This window comes from Gordionus sp. m RMFG-2023, chromosome 2 (assembly GCF_954871325.1).
Source record: "Gordionus sp. m RMFG-2023 chromosome 2, tfGorSpeb1-WG-v2, whole genome shotgun sequence".
In the NCBI taxonomy this organism is placed as follows: Eukaryota; Metazoa; Nematomorpha; class Gordioida; order Chordodea; family Parachordodidae; genus Gordionus; species Gordionus sp. m RMFG-2023.
In genome coordinates, this window is record NC_088776.1 from 40,358,104 (window position 1) to 40,374,165 (window position 16,062).

At 28.3% G+C, this 16,062-nt stretch overlaps 1 protein-coding gene across 1 annotated transcript; it reads left to right on the forward strand.

Annotated features, from left to right (window-relative positions):
• Window positions 1-406: 406 nt before the first annotated feature.
• On the forward strand, window positions 407-9,778 carry LOC135925341 (small ribosomal subunit protein mS25-like). The gene is made up of 4 exons (XM_065460610.1): window positions 407-629; window positions 675-781; window positions 947-1,034; window positions 9,479-9,778. The coding sequence occupies exons 1-4, from the start codon at window positions 481-483 to the stop codon at window positions 9,693-9,695; spliced, it is 561 nt and encodes a 186-aa protein (XP_065316682.1). The 5' UTR covers window positions 407-480; the 3' UTR covers window positions 9,696-9,778.
• The last annotated feature ends 6,284 nt before the right edge of the window (window positions 9,779-16,062 follow it).

Below are 16,062 nucleotides of genomic sequence, written 5' to 3' on the forward strand. Positions count from 1 at the left end.
GTTTTTTGAATTAGTATTTAATTTTATTTAATCATTTGTTTATTTCTAGACTCAATGAATTAAAATTAACAATGAAATGAAAACTGCTATATATTATTAATTCACTCTAAATTATTGATAGATTATTCTATGGATTCAAAAAAGGTCATATTACTAAATTTATATTTTCTTTTATAATACTAAATACCACATCTTTTGGGTGGTGGAAGCCACTTAATTGTGTGTTTCCCCAGTGAAGGACAAGACAAGACAAGACATCTCACTATTACAAAATTGGAAAGGATATGTTCCACTCATTTTTGTTAAGTTACAACTGGGTACAAGGTTTGTTGATATCCTTTAGAAAATAATCGGCATAATTTATGAAGGGTGGGCCCAATATATCTTGACCATCTAAAAATTCACGTTTGCTCATTTTGGGCAGGTCTATGTCCAAAGTGCTAGATAAGATAAGATAAATAAGTGAAAAAATATTTTGACATGCCTTTGATGAAAGGACCAGCTCCGGTTAGGAGAACCATGAAATATTTAGAAGCTGGAACAATTATATTTAAAGATTATGTAAAGATTATGCTCATGCATTACAATGATGAAAATTCTGATTCAAAATTATATCATAAAGGTATTAGGTAAAATAATCATTAATATTTATAAAAATGATACACATTTTAAAGAGATGTAATATTTTGGGATGTACCTCAAATTCAACACAAAAATCGATTAGTTCAAATTGTTAAGGTTGAAAACATGACCCCAACACCTTTCATAATGTTTTATTTAGGTAATCAATTTTTGTTGATTCAAAATATATGCCCTGATTTTTTAATTGATTAGGATTTTTATATAATGACCAACCATTGTGTATAAACTTGAAGTCCTTAATAATAATAATTTTAGCTCTACTTTAATTTTTATCTTATAAATAATTTTATAAATTATGTTTTAGATGGGTCTAAGAAAATGTTTATGGATGTGTTTGCTAAAAGTAGGGAAGAAATTATGTCACACATGCAACTTATTTTGGGGAAAACTATGTAATTTTATTTCTTAAATTATTTTATATTTATAAGTATTAATTGATGATTTAGTAACTATCTGGTATCTTTGGAATAAAAACGTATCCAGAATTTGTGTATATAGAAATCCTTCAATTTTAGATCATCTACTATACTAGGATGTATTTTAAATTTGATTTTTATAAATGAATTTCAGCATGTGTTGAGTACCGACAATTTTCAATTTTTCTACATGTTTCTTAATTTATATGAATTAAGAGTAACTTCATAGTTTTAATCAAAATTGTCTGAAATACATAGGTTAGATTCTCTACATCTATATGTGTTGGAAATTTTGAATAAGAGATTATGCTCATAAATTCCAAATAAACTCATCATATATATATATATATAAGAAGGATTGTATTTTTTGTACCTAGATTTGAAAATTTTTTCCATTTTAAGCCTAGGCTATATTTATTTTTCAATTAATACTAGCCTGACCCAAATTTTTAGGCTTGCAATCTAGTTAAAAATTGTTAATTCTTAAATTATTAAACACAGATTTTTTGGAAAATATATTGTTCTTTGGTTGTGAAATATGGAGGAACAACATAATACTACATCCAATTAATTGATAAGGTTTTGATTAAACTCATTTAGATTTTTACATGTGAAGATTTTTTCTAACCTTGACTTTATGATAAGAACTAGAGACATTGTGTATTTATCAGTGTTGTTAAAATAGCACGCTACTTTTTTCAGTAGCGGTAGCTTTAGCTGGCTACTTTTTTTAGAAAATAGTGATAGCCGTAGCTCGCAACTTTCAATTTTACATAATAAATACATCTAAAAAATATTAAAAAATATTTTTTATTAAATCTAAAATTATATTTAATTTTGAAATTTAAAAATATACATTATAAATGTAGTTAGCATTATAAATCTAGTTATTAAAAATATGTGAGATTGTTGAAGATAGCAAAATTTCTTTGGAAAATGAGAAAAATATAGATTATCCTTTCTATAATATTAATATATAGTATAATATAAAATTCAAAATTAATATATTATTAATTACCTTGTGTATAATAATTATATTTTTAAAATCTTTATTTACCATAATTTAATGCTATTTTAATATTTTATTATAAATGAATCTAAATCTTAGATAAATATAAATTTTGAAAATTAAAAAGGTATTCTTCTTTTTTTATAAATACAATCGCTTTATATAAATTAGATTTCCAGATCTGTATGATCATGATAATGTAATAGCTGCGATCGTTCATCCTAGTTTCAAATTGGCCATACAATAATTTAACTGAATCTAAAGGGCAACTTGATAGGCTGATGGTGACGTTAAAAAATGTCATGCCTAACCACGATACTAATACTATAACAAGATTGAAACCGCGGCCTTCCATAGATGATTTTTTTGAAATAAATAATAATAATATTGAATTTCTAGATGCTTTTTTTTAAAAAAATACTCATTTAAAAATTTTTATGATTTTCTTCATATTTTATCTTATCTTGCACGTTGGTCATAGACCTGCCCAAGATGAGCGAACGTGAATTATATGAAGGCCCATCCTTCATATAATTATGCTAGATTTTTTCTCAGGATACCGACAAACCTTGTACCCAGGAAACTAATATATGAGTGGAACTAATCCCTTCCAATGAAGTGAGACATCGTATAGCAGGAGATAAATAGAAATTATATTATAAGGAGAACTGAATAGATATATGAAACTGTCTAAAGTCTTCAAAATACAACCTTCTAATTATTACTTTAAGAGATAATTAAATATAATAAAGGAAGGAAAAGCCATTATCATTTTGCCGATAATAAGAAAAGACTACTGATCTTTAAGAGTATATCACAATTACTTAAATTAGAACAATTGGAACTTGGCTTAAGGAAAAAGAAAAAAAAAACTTAAATTATAATAAATTAAAGAAGAGACCTGGTCAACTTTAAATGAAACAAATATCAAACAGTAACGTATGATTAAAATACAATTGGGATACAATTAGGAATAGAATAAAATAAAAAACTAAAATCACAATAAATTTAGAGAAGAAGTTTGGCCATCTTTAAATAAATATCTAATGATAAACTATTATTAAGAAGATTATGGAAAGAAACCTTAAGTCCTAATAAATATTAGAAAAACCCCATTTCTAGAAAATAATAACTTAAAATACATATTATGAACAAGTTTATCAATTTAACCTCATAATACATATTATGAACAAGTTATCAATTTTAACCTCATTTAGCAGTTATTTGTCATATGCTCATATATGAGTCTCAGAATATATTTGAATATTTTCCTGTCTGACAAGCCGTCTTTAAAAAATCTCAAGATAAATCGAGTTCTACCAAAGACCTTACCATTCTTCCAAACCAACTGCCCTTAAAGGATAGAAAAGGCGTAAGAGCAATGTCTTCCTGAGATTGATTTATTAGGGCTTGATGTATTAAGTTGTTCGAAGGATGTCTTATTATGTGACCCACCAACTCGGCTACTCATTTGAAAGCGGTAGCGCGCTATTTTTAAAAGTAGCGTTTAACAACACTGGTATTTATATTAAATTTTCTAATTTTAATTCTATCCTTTTTTTATCATCTAATATTCACAACTAATTTCCACAAAGATCTTCTCTCTCCTCCACTTAGTTACCTATTATGATGCATCCTGCTATAGAATATTGATTATATACTTAGCCTTTTTCTTATATAGTCCATCTTCATCTCAAAGCCAAAGTCTTGTAGAAAAAGAATTTCCATCTACATTTTGTTTTTCTATTTATAATGTTCTTTTTTTCTTGCTATTAAAAATTAATAAATTCTTAATTTACTCTATTTTAAGTTGATTTATATATTTAAAAGGCCTTCGAAAGACTAGGATTGGATTGGTTGGGGAAATAAATAATAAAAGTTTTCTAATTGTCCAATCCTGAGCTATAATTATCTATACATCTATAATCCTTTTGTCATCTATTTTTCATTACTTATACTTTATGCATGCATTGTTAAATCTTTTCATATTAATTTTAAAAATCCCTCTCTTTTATTTTTAAATCATCTCTTATATTTATATAAACTCTTTCAAGATTACAAAAAACTTTTAAAAGATTCCATTTCAGTAAAATTCCTCTATTTTATCTAAGCCCTATTTGTGTCTCTTTAAAAAATCTTATCATGCATTTATATATTATGCAAATATGTAGGATTGAAATGATTAAATCAAGATTATACTAAATAAAAATCATAATTTAAATCACTTCTTTTTTGTTTATATATTAATAGTTATTAGCTTTTATTTTCAAATAAAAACTTTTACTGTGTTTTATATATATAATATTTAATTAATTGCTAATTTTATTATTATAAATGATTTGATATGTTGTAAATGTAATAATCCTGAAATTATTTTTTTAGTAAAAAGGAAAAAGAAAAACATATACCTTTTAAAAAATAGTTTAATGGGCAACTCCAATCTTGAAAAAAAAATATAAAGATTCAAGGCAAAATACTATATCCCTTATAAAATTTCTTATTGGTGACAAAAGAATATTCTAGATGATCACAGTCTTGATAACATGTATAAAGATAATAAATAGACTTCCGGTTTTTATATTTTCTGGATTTTCTTATTCCCTGAGCCTCTACTAATGCCCGATCATAGTTATCGAAATTGACTATTCTTTCCTACGATGATTTTCTCCAACAATTTCTTATATAAGGTCGTAGATAATGTCCTCTCCATTCACGGAAAATATCGTCCCTTTTCAATTCTCCAAAAAAAGAAAAAAGAAGACATCTTGTCCAATTAAAATGTCGATTTCTAAAATATAATAATCTACACTCTTCAAAGATTATATAATATTATACCAACATATTCGAAATAATCAATTATTGCTCTTCCAACTACTTATCAACATTTGCGGAAAGCACAATTTTCGAGCAATAAAAAAAAATAAAAAACAATATTTTATTTATTTTTGAGCATATCTCATCTTCCGGTTTTTATATTTTCTGGATTTTCTTATTCCCTGAGCCTCTACTAATGCCCGGTCATAGTTATCGAAATTGACTATTCTTTCCTACGATGATTTTCTCCAACAATTTCTTATATAAGGTCGTAGATAATGTTCTCTCCATTCACGGAAAATATCGTCCCTTTTCAATTCTCCCAAAAAAAAGACATCTTGTCCAATTAAAATGTCGATTTCTAAAATATAATAATCTACACTCTTCAAAGATGATATAATATTATGCCGACATATTCTAAATAATCAATTATCGCTCTTCCAACTACATATCAACATTCGCTTAAAGCACTATTGAGGGAGGCTTGTCCTATCAAAACTTTCTTTTTCAAATAGTAGAAGCGCTTAACTTCTTTTGTGTAACGAATAGTTCTAAGACAACCTTAAGATTTCCCTATTTTGCGGCCGTAGAAAAATTTCCTTAAGTTTGAATTCGTTTTACATCTCCACACCCTAAAGATTTCCCCGACAAAGTTTAATTTTTTTTTGCATTTCTTGGTTTACCAGTATTTTCGATTATTTTTTTTTATTTGCCAATGCATCTAATTTATTATTATTTTAAATTTACCAACCCTCCTAATTTCGATTGTTCATAATCTTTCTTTTTTCTTTCAATTTTTGATTTTTTCTTTCCCCCTTTTTTCTTGTTTATACCCCCCCCCCCCCTTTTTTTTCTTGTTTGTAATAATACTTTTTATACTTTATGTACCTAGTCTTATTTTATAAATATTATTGTTTATTTATTATTATTTTTTTTTTCAAATTTACCAACCCCTCTAATCTCGATAATACTTCTGAAAGGATAGATCAGGTTTTCCTCTCATCCAAATTTTGATTTTTTTTTTCCCCATTTCATCTTTTTTTTTTTTTCTTCCAATCAAAATTATATCCGTTAATATATATATTTTTTTTTTGTGTTTTCTCCCTTTCAAAGCCATCTCATGGTTAACTCTTGTTGTCAAGTATGCTTAAAAATAGTTTCGCTTAATTTAAATGGCGTGTTTAGGAAACATGGTTCACCCGCGTGCCACAATTCTGGAAAATTTCCCCTCTCTTACGGCCCAGATCCTTTAATTAACGCTCCTCACTCGTATGACCCCATTCCACCATGTTCCTCAAGCTCTGTTGATTTATTCCTTAATTCGCATAAGCCCCCTGTTCTTTCTAGGATCCCTATAGCCGCCCGAGAGTCTATCTCTAGGTTCCTCATGTCACTTATAAATAATTTGAATTCGGATTTCTCCTCACTACCATTATGGTTAGACCTGGTTAGTTTTTGTTTTCGAGTCCTAGTTAAACCCAAAAATAAAATAAATAACTTATCTGCCTTAATTAAGGAAAAAGTTTCCAATTTTGGAAATACAATTATCGATGAATTTTCTCCTTCGTACGCTTTAAACCCCAACTCCTTCCGTCACAAATTGATCTCTGAAAAATTAGATCTTGGAGATATTAGCGGTGCGGCCCGAATATTGTCTTCCGATGACTCTATTTCACCTATCAACGTTACCATATTTAAACAACTACTTGAAAAACATCCACGAGCGTCCCCTTTTAACATCCACCCGCATGCCTCCTCCCCTATTCCCTTTACCTGTGACGAAGTACTTAAGTGCTTAAAGTCCTTTAAAAAAGGGACGACAGGGGGGTTGGACGGCTTCAGACCTGGTTTCTTTGTGGAGTTAATTCAATGCCCTGATAGTGGCTTCATTGACCCTTTGTTGAAAGCATTAACCGAACTGTGCAATAATATCCTCGTACGCGAAGTTCCCCTTTGCATTCGTCCTATTATTTTTGGCGCCCGTCTTGTCTCCCTGACCAAACCGGATGGCGGCGTTAGACCCATAGCCATAGGGTCATTCTTTCGTCGCTTAGTCGCCAAGGCTATCGTAAATAGGATTCGGCCTAAGGCTAGTTCCTTCTTATTTCCTTCACAGTTAGGATTTGGAGTGAGAGGTGGGTGTGAAGTGGCCTCACATGTTGCGCGTATTTTTATAAATACTGAGGCCGATAAGGTTTTCTGCAAGTTAGACTTCAGAAATGCCTTCAACACCATCCATAGGAGGGCATTCTTACCATCTTTTTTACACCATTTCCCAAAATATGGGAATTTCCTTAATTCCTGTTATGGATTCCCTTCGTTACTCAAATTCGGGGAATTTTCCATATCCTCCGAAGAGGGGATACAGCAAGGTGATCCTCTAGGCCCTCTGCTCTTTACTATAGGGATTCATGATTTGATCAAAAATTTAAAGACTAATTTCCAATTAGACCTTAATTTATGGTATCTCGACGATGGCTCTTTTGGCGGTTCTTTATCCAATGTTATGTCGGCCATAGAGTACGTTGAAATGGAAGCTTCGAAAATTGGTCTTTCCCTAAATAGGAAAAAGTGTGAAATTTCCTCCCTCAACAATAAGGATTTTATTCCTCCCTTAGATTTTACAATCATTCCGCACGAGGAACTCTGTCTTTTGGGTTCCCCTATTGGTTTTTCAACCTCCTTTTGTCAAAAAACTTTTGACGATTTGATCCATTCCCTTTCCAATTCACTCAAGAATCTTCCTCATCTCCCCAAGCATCAGTTCTTCTTTCTCACCAAAAAATGTCTTTTTCTACCTAAATTCTTACATTTATTTAAATCTTCCCCCGTTTTCCAGTACAATACTCTCCTTAAGGTCTTCGAATTAAAATTTAAACATTTTATCGAATCCCTTTTAGGCTTAAATTTTTCCGATTTCAATTGGTCCCTCGCCTCTATGCCCGCTTACCAGGGTGGACTGGGATTGTTACCCCCCTTCCTTATGGCAATTGCGTGTTTTCTTTCATCTCGAATATCCTTCGCCGATTCCATTTCCTCGCTTATCGAGTTGGACGATCCCCTTCTATCTTCAGCTAAACAAGAGTGGCTTACTCTAATCACCCAAGGCTCCGAGCAGCCAATTTCCTGCCATCTAAAGAGCTTCCTGGTCCCTATGCTCCAATGCTCGTTTGAAAAACTTTGTATGTATCCTGAGCTAACTAACCTTCAACTGCTCAGAAACGCAAAAAAAAACTCTAACGGCCATGAATGGCTAGACGCGATTCCGAGTGGTAAAAAGGAAACGTTACTCACAGACGATGAGTTTCAAACTGCCATTGGCCATAGGCTTGGTTGCCTTATCCCTTCTGTGGACACCTGTGCCGCCTGTCACAAACAGGTTGATCCTTTCTCTAGACATTGTTTCTCGTGCCTCAAAGTCAGTGGCCGTTTCCTGAGGCACGACAACCTTAATAGGTTAATCGGCAAAGCCTTGATTTCGGCCGGTTTCCCCAATAGCTTGGAGCCATTGGGTCTCCTAAATGCTGACGGTAAGCGCCCTGACGGCATGTCTTTAACGTCTTGGCACGGCGGCAAAAGACTTGTCTGGGACGTCTCTTGTGTTACCTCCTTTCCGGCTAACGGAAATACCGACTCCTTGGAACTACAAGAAACCAATAAGTTTAATAAATATAGATTCCTCCCTAACTCTTTTTTATTTATTCCCCTTATTTTTAGCGTCCTTGGAAACCCCGGTCCCCAATCCCTAAAGTTCTTAAATCAATTGGGTAGAAGAATTTCGTTAAGGACAGGGGTCAAAAACGAGTCCCTATCTCTTAAACAAAAAGTCCAATTTGAAATCCTAAAGGGGAACTACAAATGTTTCTTCGAAACACTCCCATTTCCCTCCTAGTTTATCAAATATAGTCATTGTTAATTTTATATATATTTTGCATCGCAACTATAATATAATATATATTATATTTTTTTTTGAAATATGTATTATTATTTTCTTTTCGTCTATTTTTATATATGCTTATTTAAAATTAAAAATTATATTTGCATTTTATTTCTAAAAAATTTATATTTTATTTCTTCGTTTAAATTTTAACATTAACGGATAATTTTTGGATATAATTTTATTCGTTTTTATAGAATATTCATTATCGTTATTATAACATACAACTTTATATTACTCTTTAGTATATATAACAAATTTTTTAATCTTTTGATTATAAATTTGTTTTATTCAAAATGTAATAGATTCCATAAACTATTAAAAATAATTATTTTAATATTATTAAAATAAAGGAGTTATCAAAAACCCTAGTATTTCTTCCTTGTTTAATAAATATTGTTTATCTTTTTTTAACAGTGGTAAGTCTTGGTATATTAATAAATTTGCCTTATTAGTTATTTTACTCCATGCATCTTTTTTAAATAATTTTTATTATGTTAAAAAATTTGTTTTAAATTAAAAAAATAGCGATTAGTCAAAAAATGAATTTTTTATTTTAAAAAATAATGATTTTTGCCAATCCTACAACCATGTACTTTAAATTTCCTACAAACATGTAAATTTTAGTCATAAATTAACTCATTATATTTAATGTAATAGCGATGAATTAACCAAAGAGGCTATAAAAACGGGCCAGATCAAGAACCCAGCCAATTTTGGACCCACTTATCCTAGGGAATGCATATCAGAAGTTCCCGGTCAAGTTTTTGCACCTTGTCTAGGCAGACTACCCGATAGCATGAGAGGCAAAAAGCTATTTCCTGAGGGTAGAATGGCCCGAAAAAATAAGAATAGTGTTTGGGCACTTATTTCTTGATACTTATTATATATTTGTATAAATATATTTATATAGAGTATGTATTTTTTATATTTACTGTAAATAAATATTCTTATCTTTTATCTTATGGTATAACTGTTTAATAAAACTATAAATAGAATAAGAAATTTTACTGGATCGATATTTTACCTGCCCTTTTTTGTAGGCACTTAATCGAATCCTGCCTGGAACTGATTTATATGTATTTTTATTATTAGTCTATCTCGTTTATAATACAGCTTTAATTTAAATCAATCTTAGTGACCTTTTCACAGTGTTGTTGGATGTTATTTTCAAAAGTACTCTTATTTTCAAAAAAATGTAGTCTGCTGTAATTCAAAAAAGTAGCTCACGAGCAGAGACCTTCATGGGCCTTAATTTTTTGACCAAGTCCGACCCAGGCCCGCAGTAAAAAAAAATTTTTGGCCCAGGCCCGGCTCATATTTAATGTTAAAAAAAATTCCCAAGCCCATATACAAAAATTTAATATTTTTTATTTAAATATATTTAGGCTATCATTTTGTTTATAATACTAAAATTTATTATTATTAGAAGAAAAAAAGGCACTATTTTATTAAATTAGCAACTGTTTTAAATAATTTAAGTTTAATCATTTTAGGCCCAAGGCTTAAAAAATTTTTTTTAAACCCAGGCCCGGCCTACACCCTCTAGAAAATATGATAGGGCCTGCGGGCCGCAGGTCTCTGCTCACGAGTAGTAACTAATAAATTTAAAAAAATTAGAAAAAATATTTCAATTATGAAAAATAGTTTGTGTAGAATAAAAAGAAAAAACGTGTTCATTATTACATTTAAAAAAACAAAATCAATTTTTTAGTTTAATTCTCTCTTGAGAAGTGATCACTAAATATAGGGTTAGCTTTAGTGTCGTTAAACGGCTCGATTTTGGCCGATTTTTAAAAACGGTTTACTCAATATTTTAGCCAGAAAAATATTTCCTAAGCCTGGAGGCTTCGCTAATAGACGTATAAACATTTGTGCTATCTATGACCAAAATCTTCAGTCTTGCGTAATATTTTCTGGCTAGCCGTTTTTAAAAATCGGCCTAAATCGAGCCGTTTAACAACACTAGTTAGCTTAACTAAATGGTCATTCCACACCAGCATTTAAGGGTAGTGTATCCAATTTTTAAATTATTTGTTACAAAAATACCAAAGGTAATATTTAATTATATATTCACAAAATATATCATTAGTTTGTAAATTGACTTACCAGATATAATATATATACGTTTTATCTTATATAAAGGATTTGAAAAACATAAATACATAAAAAATTATTGTGATTTGCATATGGTAATATTCAATTTACAAACTAATTGTATATTTTATGGCTATATAATTAAATATTACCCTTTTCATTTCGGTATTTTAATAACAAATAATGTAAAAAAAACTAATTTGATTATTATAATGTATAATGTACATTTTTCATTTAATAAATAAGTCATTAAATATTTCCATGTTTTTATTTTTGATCCTTATAAAGAATCTAATAGATTTTCCTTCATATCATTCTTTTGTGTTTCAATACAATCTGTTGTTCATTCAGCTTATTTACCTCCCATACACAAAAAGACTTATCCACTTGTTGATCATTCTTTTGATTACCTCCTTATGAATGGTCACCTTGTGGATAACCTCCCCAAGCCAAAAAATCTAGATGCCTGTTAAAATATTATTGATCCCTACATCTTATCGCATATTTATTACATTCACAGCAGAAATAAATTCTATTTTATTCTATGAATTAATATCGATTTCAAATTTTATCCTCACATTTGTTATGGGTGGATGCCTGCAAGGGCTGTCTGAATCCCTTGGGTTAGGGCATTGAAGGCTTTTCTCTCCGCCCGACCCGATAAATAAATGTTAAAAATGCAAATATCCACAATAATCATTTTGTTTCATAAAAATGTCAATCAGAATAACATGTCATTCCTCATCTATTGTTAATTATTATTTTCATAATATCCATTTACCAAATTAATCCTGTGATTATATTTTTATGATTAGTTAAACTTTTTTTAATTTATGAAATCGTTTACAGAATGGATTCAAATTAAAAAATTTCTGAAAAAAATTAAAATTAATGAATATAAGACAAAAGATAAATGCAAATGTAATGTATCTTTACTTTTATTAGCGCTGTAAACTTTACTTCAAAAAGGAAACTCGTTACGTCAAAAAAAACCAACGCGTTGCCATTACTCGTTACCTTGTGAAAAAGGAAATGCGCGTTACTGGCTATTCAGAAAGTAGCGCGTTTCTCGTTACTTGAAAATTTAAATATTTTATATAAAATTTCCGTAAAAATTATACAAAAATAATATATTATAAGATCGGATCTTTTTATAATAATTTATTTTCCTATATATAATATAAATAAAATTATTCAAAAATATATTATATTATAAGATAATTTTATATTTATTTTTAACATTTGATTTTAAAATTTTGATCAGATAAACAAGAATACTCAACACATCTTTGGTCGTGCTAAATGCATGATCAACCGGCAGGTTTTATTATATTTAATAAATAAAAATTTTAATCAGGGAAATTTATTAAAAGTTAAAGTATAATCATTATTTTGATAAAGCTTAATAGATCATCCTCAAAAGAATCTTCATCAGATCCTCATCAAAATTTTTTTTTATTTTTATCAGAAAATTATCTGGTATGTATGTTGTTTTTTTAAAGAAATTAAAGTCTGCTTTTTCTTTGTCAAGATATTTTCTCAAACTGGAAAAAGTTCAAGCTTTCTACCTTCATTAACCTATAATATTATCCTGCGATAATCGAATTTTAATAGCAGGTGAATTATTGCTGATAGTATATATTCATCTTCATATAAATGTGTATTGAAATTAAATATAATCAAAATATAAATTGTAAACAATATTTCAACTTTGTACTTTTTATGGTTTATTATAAAACTTGAAATTATAAAGTAATTTTTCTAAGTTTAATATCATAATAGTTATCTTGGGAGGGAGATATAATACTAAATATTCTAAAATCAAAAGAGCCGTAGCAACAGGTTCCATAACATACAAAATCATATATACATATCATATTATGTAATGTAATTAACAATACCCATATAAATATATATGAATGATCATTATGTGAAAATATCTGCAATTCGGATTTATCACAAGATTCGTTAAATTGATTATTTTCCTTACTAGGACTATTAATTTCACCGAGTTATAAAAAGAGTTTCATCTTGTTATAACCAGTTTAATCAGATATCTTCCCATTTTTCCTTAAAAATGGCTGCATAGTTTTGAGACTGCCCATATTTATTCAACAATTGAAAAAATATTTAAGTTGGGCAACAATTTTACAAAGCGTAGACTTTTTACTCTTAATTTTTTATTGTTGTAAAAAATGTTTCATGTTGATGGAAGGGCAGGTTAAATCATCTGAGGAAATATGTACAAATGACATAATATTTTAAATAAATTATAATATTAGAGAATAAAAATATCAATTAATAATCTTGAATGATTCAATATTGATGCACAATCTTGACTGATAATTTAACAATGAAAATTTAAAATAAAAAAGAAGGAATTTATTGATTTAAATTAAAAACACGGCTTAGATTATTTATAAAATAAATTTATAATACAATAAAATTATGTTTTTCCCATATTTTTTAAGAAAAAATTTAAATTAACGAGTAATTTTTGCATTATCTTTATTTAAAAAATAAACGCGTTATCGTTACTCTTATCTCTAGAAAAAAGTAACGAATGACTTTCCCTTTCTTCGAAAATGGTAACGCCGATACTTTTAACATTACTTTACAGCACTACATTTTGTTATATTTGAATTTTTATATATATTTTAAAAGGTTACGCTATTTGAATTATATATTTCTTACATTTTATATTATCTTATGGAGGTCAATGTAATTGCATATTAGTAGTAGTTAAATGACATAAACGACTATAAACAATTTTATAATAAAGAATCTATTGTTTTGACTAAAACATTTTATATGTAAACTGAATACAATTTATATGTATACAAATAAATAGAGTTGTTAAAGTATCTAGATACAAAAATGTCGTATTATATCCTATTTTAGAGGTATCGGTATCTACTCTTAGATACGTGAAGATACATTTTGATATACTTTTATTTATTTTTATCTTAAAAATAAAACTACTTGAATGCAGAATTCATTTTATTTTAAATGTACATATAATTTAAATAAATATTTAATAAAATTTTAAGACTAATATATTATAATAATATATATGGTGAATTCCATATCAAATCAACAAAAAAAGTCGATTTTCAACCCGACCCCCTTCAATTTTTCTTAAATTTTGTATACTGGCAGTATATACTATAACTAGGAAAAAAATGAAATTTTACCTTCCAACACTATTTACCCGCTAAGATATGGCCGTTTAAAGTGCGGAAAAATGTTACATTTTTGACAAAATGCACCTCATTTATTTTCAAATATCTCGAGAAATAATTATGTTAGAAAAATATTTTATTTTGTAGCTTAATAAAAGTTCTTTAAAATGACATAAAAATAAATATGATGGACATTTTATTAAAATCGAAAACCGGATGTGTAAAACCGGAAATGGCCATAGAAAAAAAAGGTATTTTTTTCAAAATTTTTTTTAGATATCACACTGCTTTATATTTGTACAAAATCCTAGACTGGGATGAACATGGGTTATATGGCTAAAATTGAACAAATTTAACATTAATATCATCATATTTTAATTTAATGAATAGTTATGAAATAATGTTAATTTAAAAATTATGTCTAAATAATAGGCGCTTACTTTTTTTTATCTTTATAAAAAAAATTTGAGAGGTGGTTGGGATAATGAGCTGTTTAAAACTTTAGTTAATTTTTATCTCGAAATTAAAATTACTTGACAAAATAATTTTAAATATTTTATTTAGCATAAAATAATCTACTAAAATTGAAGTTCAACAATAAATTTTCCCCCATATATTCAAAATTAAAAGAATATTATTTGACGAGAATTCTATAAATTATAAAACATTCAAACAATGGATAGCATTTGATCGAACTACCCTCGAAACACTGACAAAATCTGCTGACGAATTTGTAGATTATTTAATTGAATAATTAAACAATTTAATTCCTCGGTTGTTTACTTCACGATAATCATTAATTCGAAACTTTTTAAAATTCAATTTAAATGGTGGCGAATTCTTAGTTATTGCTGACTTTTCAGAAAATTATGCATTTAGTGCAGAACCATGCACAAGGATTTAATCTGACTATTAATCAAGCCACTATCAACTCTTTTATAATTTATTACCGTGAGAACAACATAATAAAACATGTAAATTTAGTAGTTTTATCAGATTGTTTAAAGCACAACCCATGTGCATTTTATTTATTTTAAAAATTGATCGTATTCTTGAAGGAAAGATTTAATAGAGTGGCTAAAATTTTATTTTTCTGATGGAGCAGTAACCAATATAAAAATAAAAGATTTCATTAATCTCTACAATCATGAAAATGATTTTGGGATAAAGGCTGAGTGACATTTTTTGAAACCGCACAAGGTAAAAGCCCATGCGACATTTGGGGCCGTTACTAAACGGTTAGCAGCTAGAGCAAGCTTGCAACGATTGACAACAATAGATTTATTTAACTATGCAAGAAATAATATCGGGTAAATTATATATTTGTGAGCAATAATGAATATAAGAACATAGAAAGTCATTTTGAAAGCAGATTTTTGAGAGCAAAGAGAATTTCTGGAACACAAAGTTCCAAGCTTTTATTCCCCTAGACGAAAACAAAAGTCATAATTTATTAAAATTCCTTGGATGATTATAATATATGATATATTTTAATTATAAATTTTTGATTTGTAATATATGTAATGCAATTTGAGACAAATAAAGTTATAAATATGTTGAGAATTATTTTGTCAATCGAGACAAAATTTAACTAAAGTGTTAAACAAAGCTCATTATTCCAGCCATTTTTCAAAAATTTTGATAAAGATAAAGTAAGGGCCTGTCTATTAGACGTAATGTTTAAATTAACATATTCATTAAATTAAAATATGATGATATCAATGTTAAATTTGTTCAATTTTAGCCATATAAAGAGTGATAACTCCGAAACCCATGTTCATTTCAGTCTAGGATTTTGTACAAATATAAAGCAGTGTGATATCTATCTACAGAAAAAAAAATTTGAAAAAAATACCTTTTTTTTCTATGGCCATTTCCGGTTTTACACATCCGGTTTTCGGTATTAATAAAATGTCCATCATATTTATTTTATGTCATATTAAAGAACTTTTATTAAGCTACAAA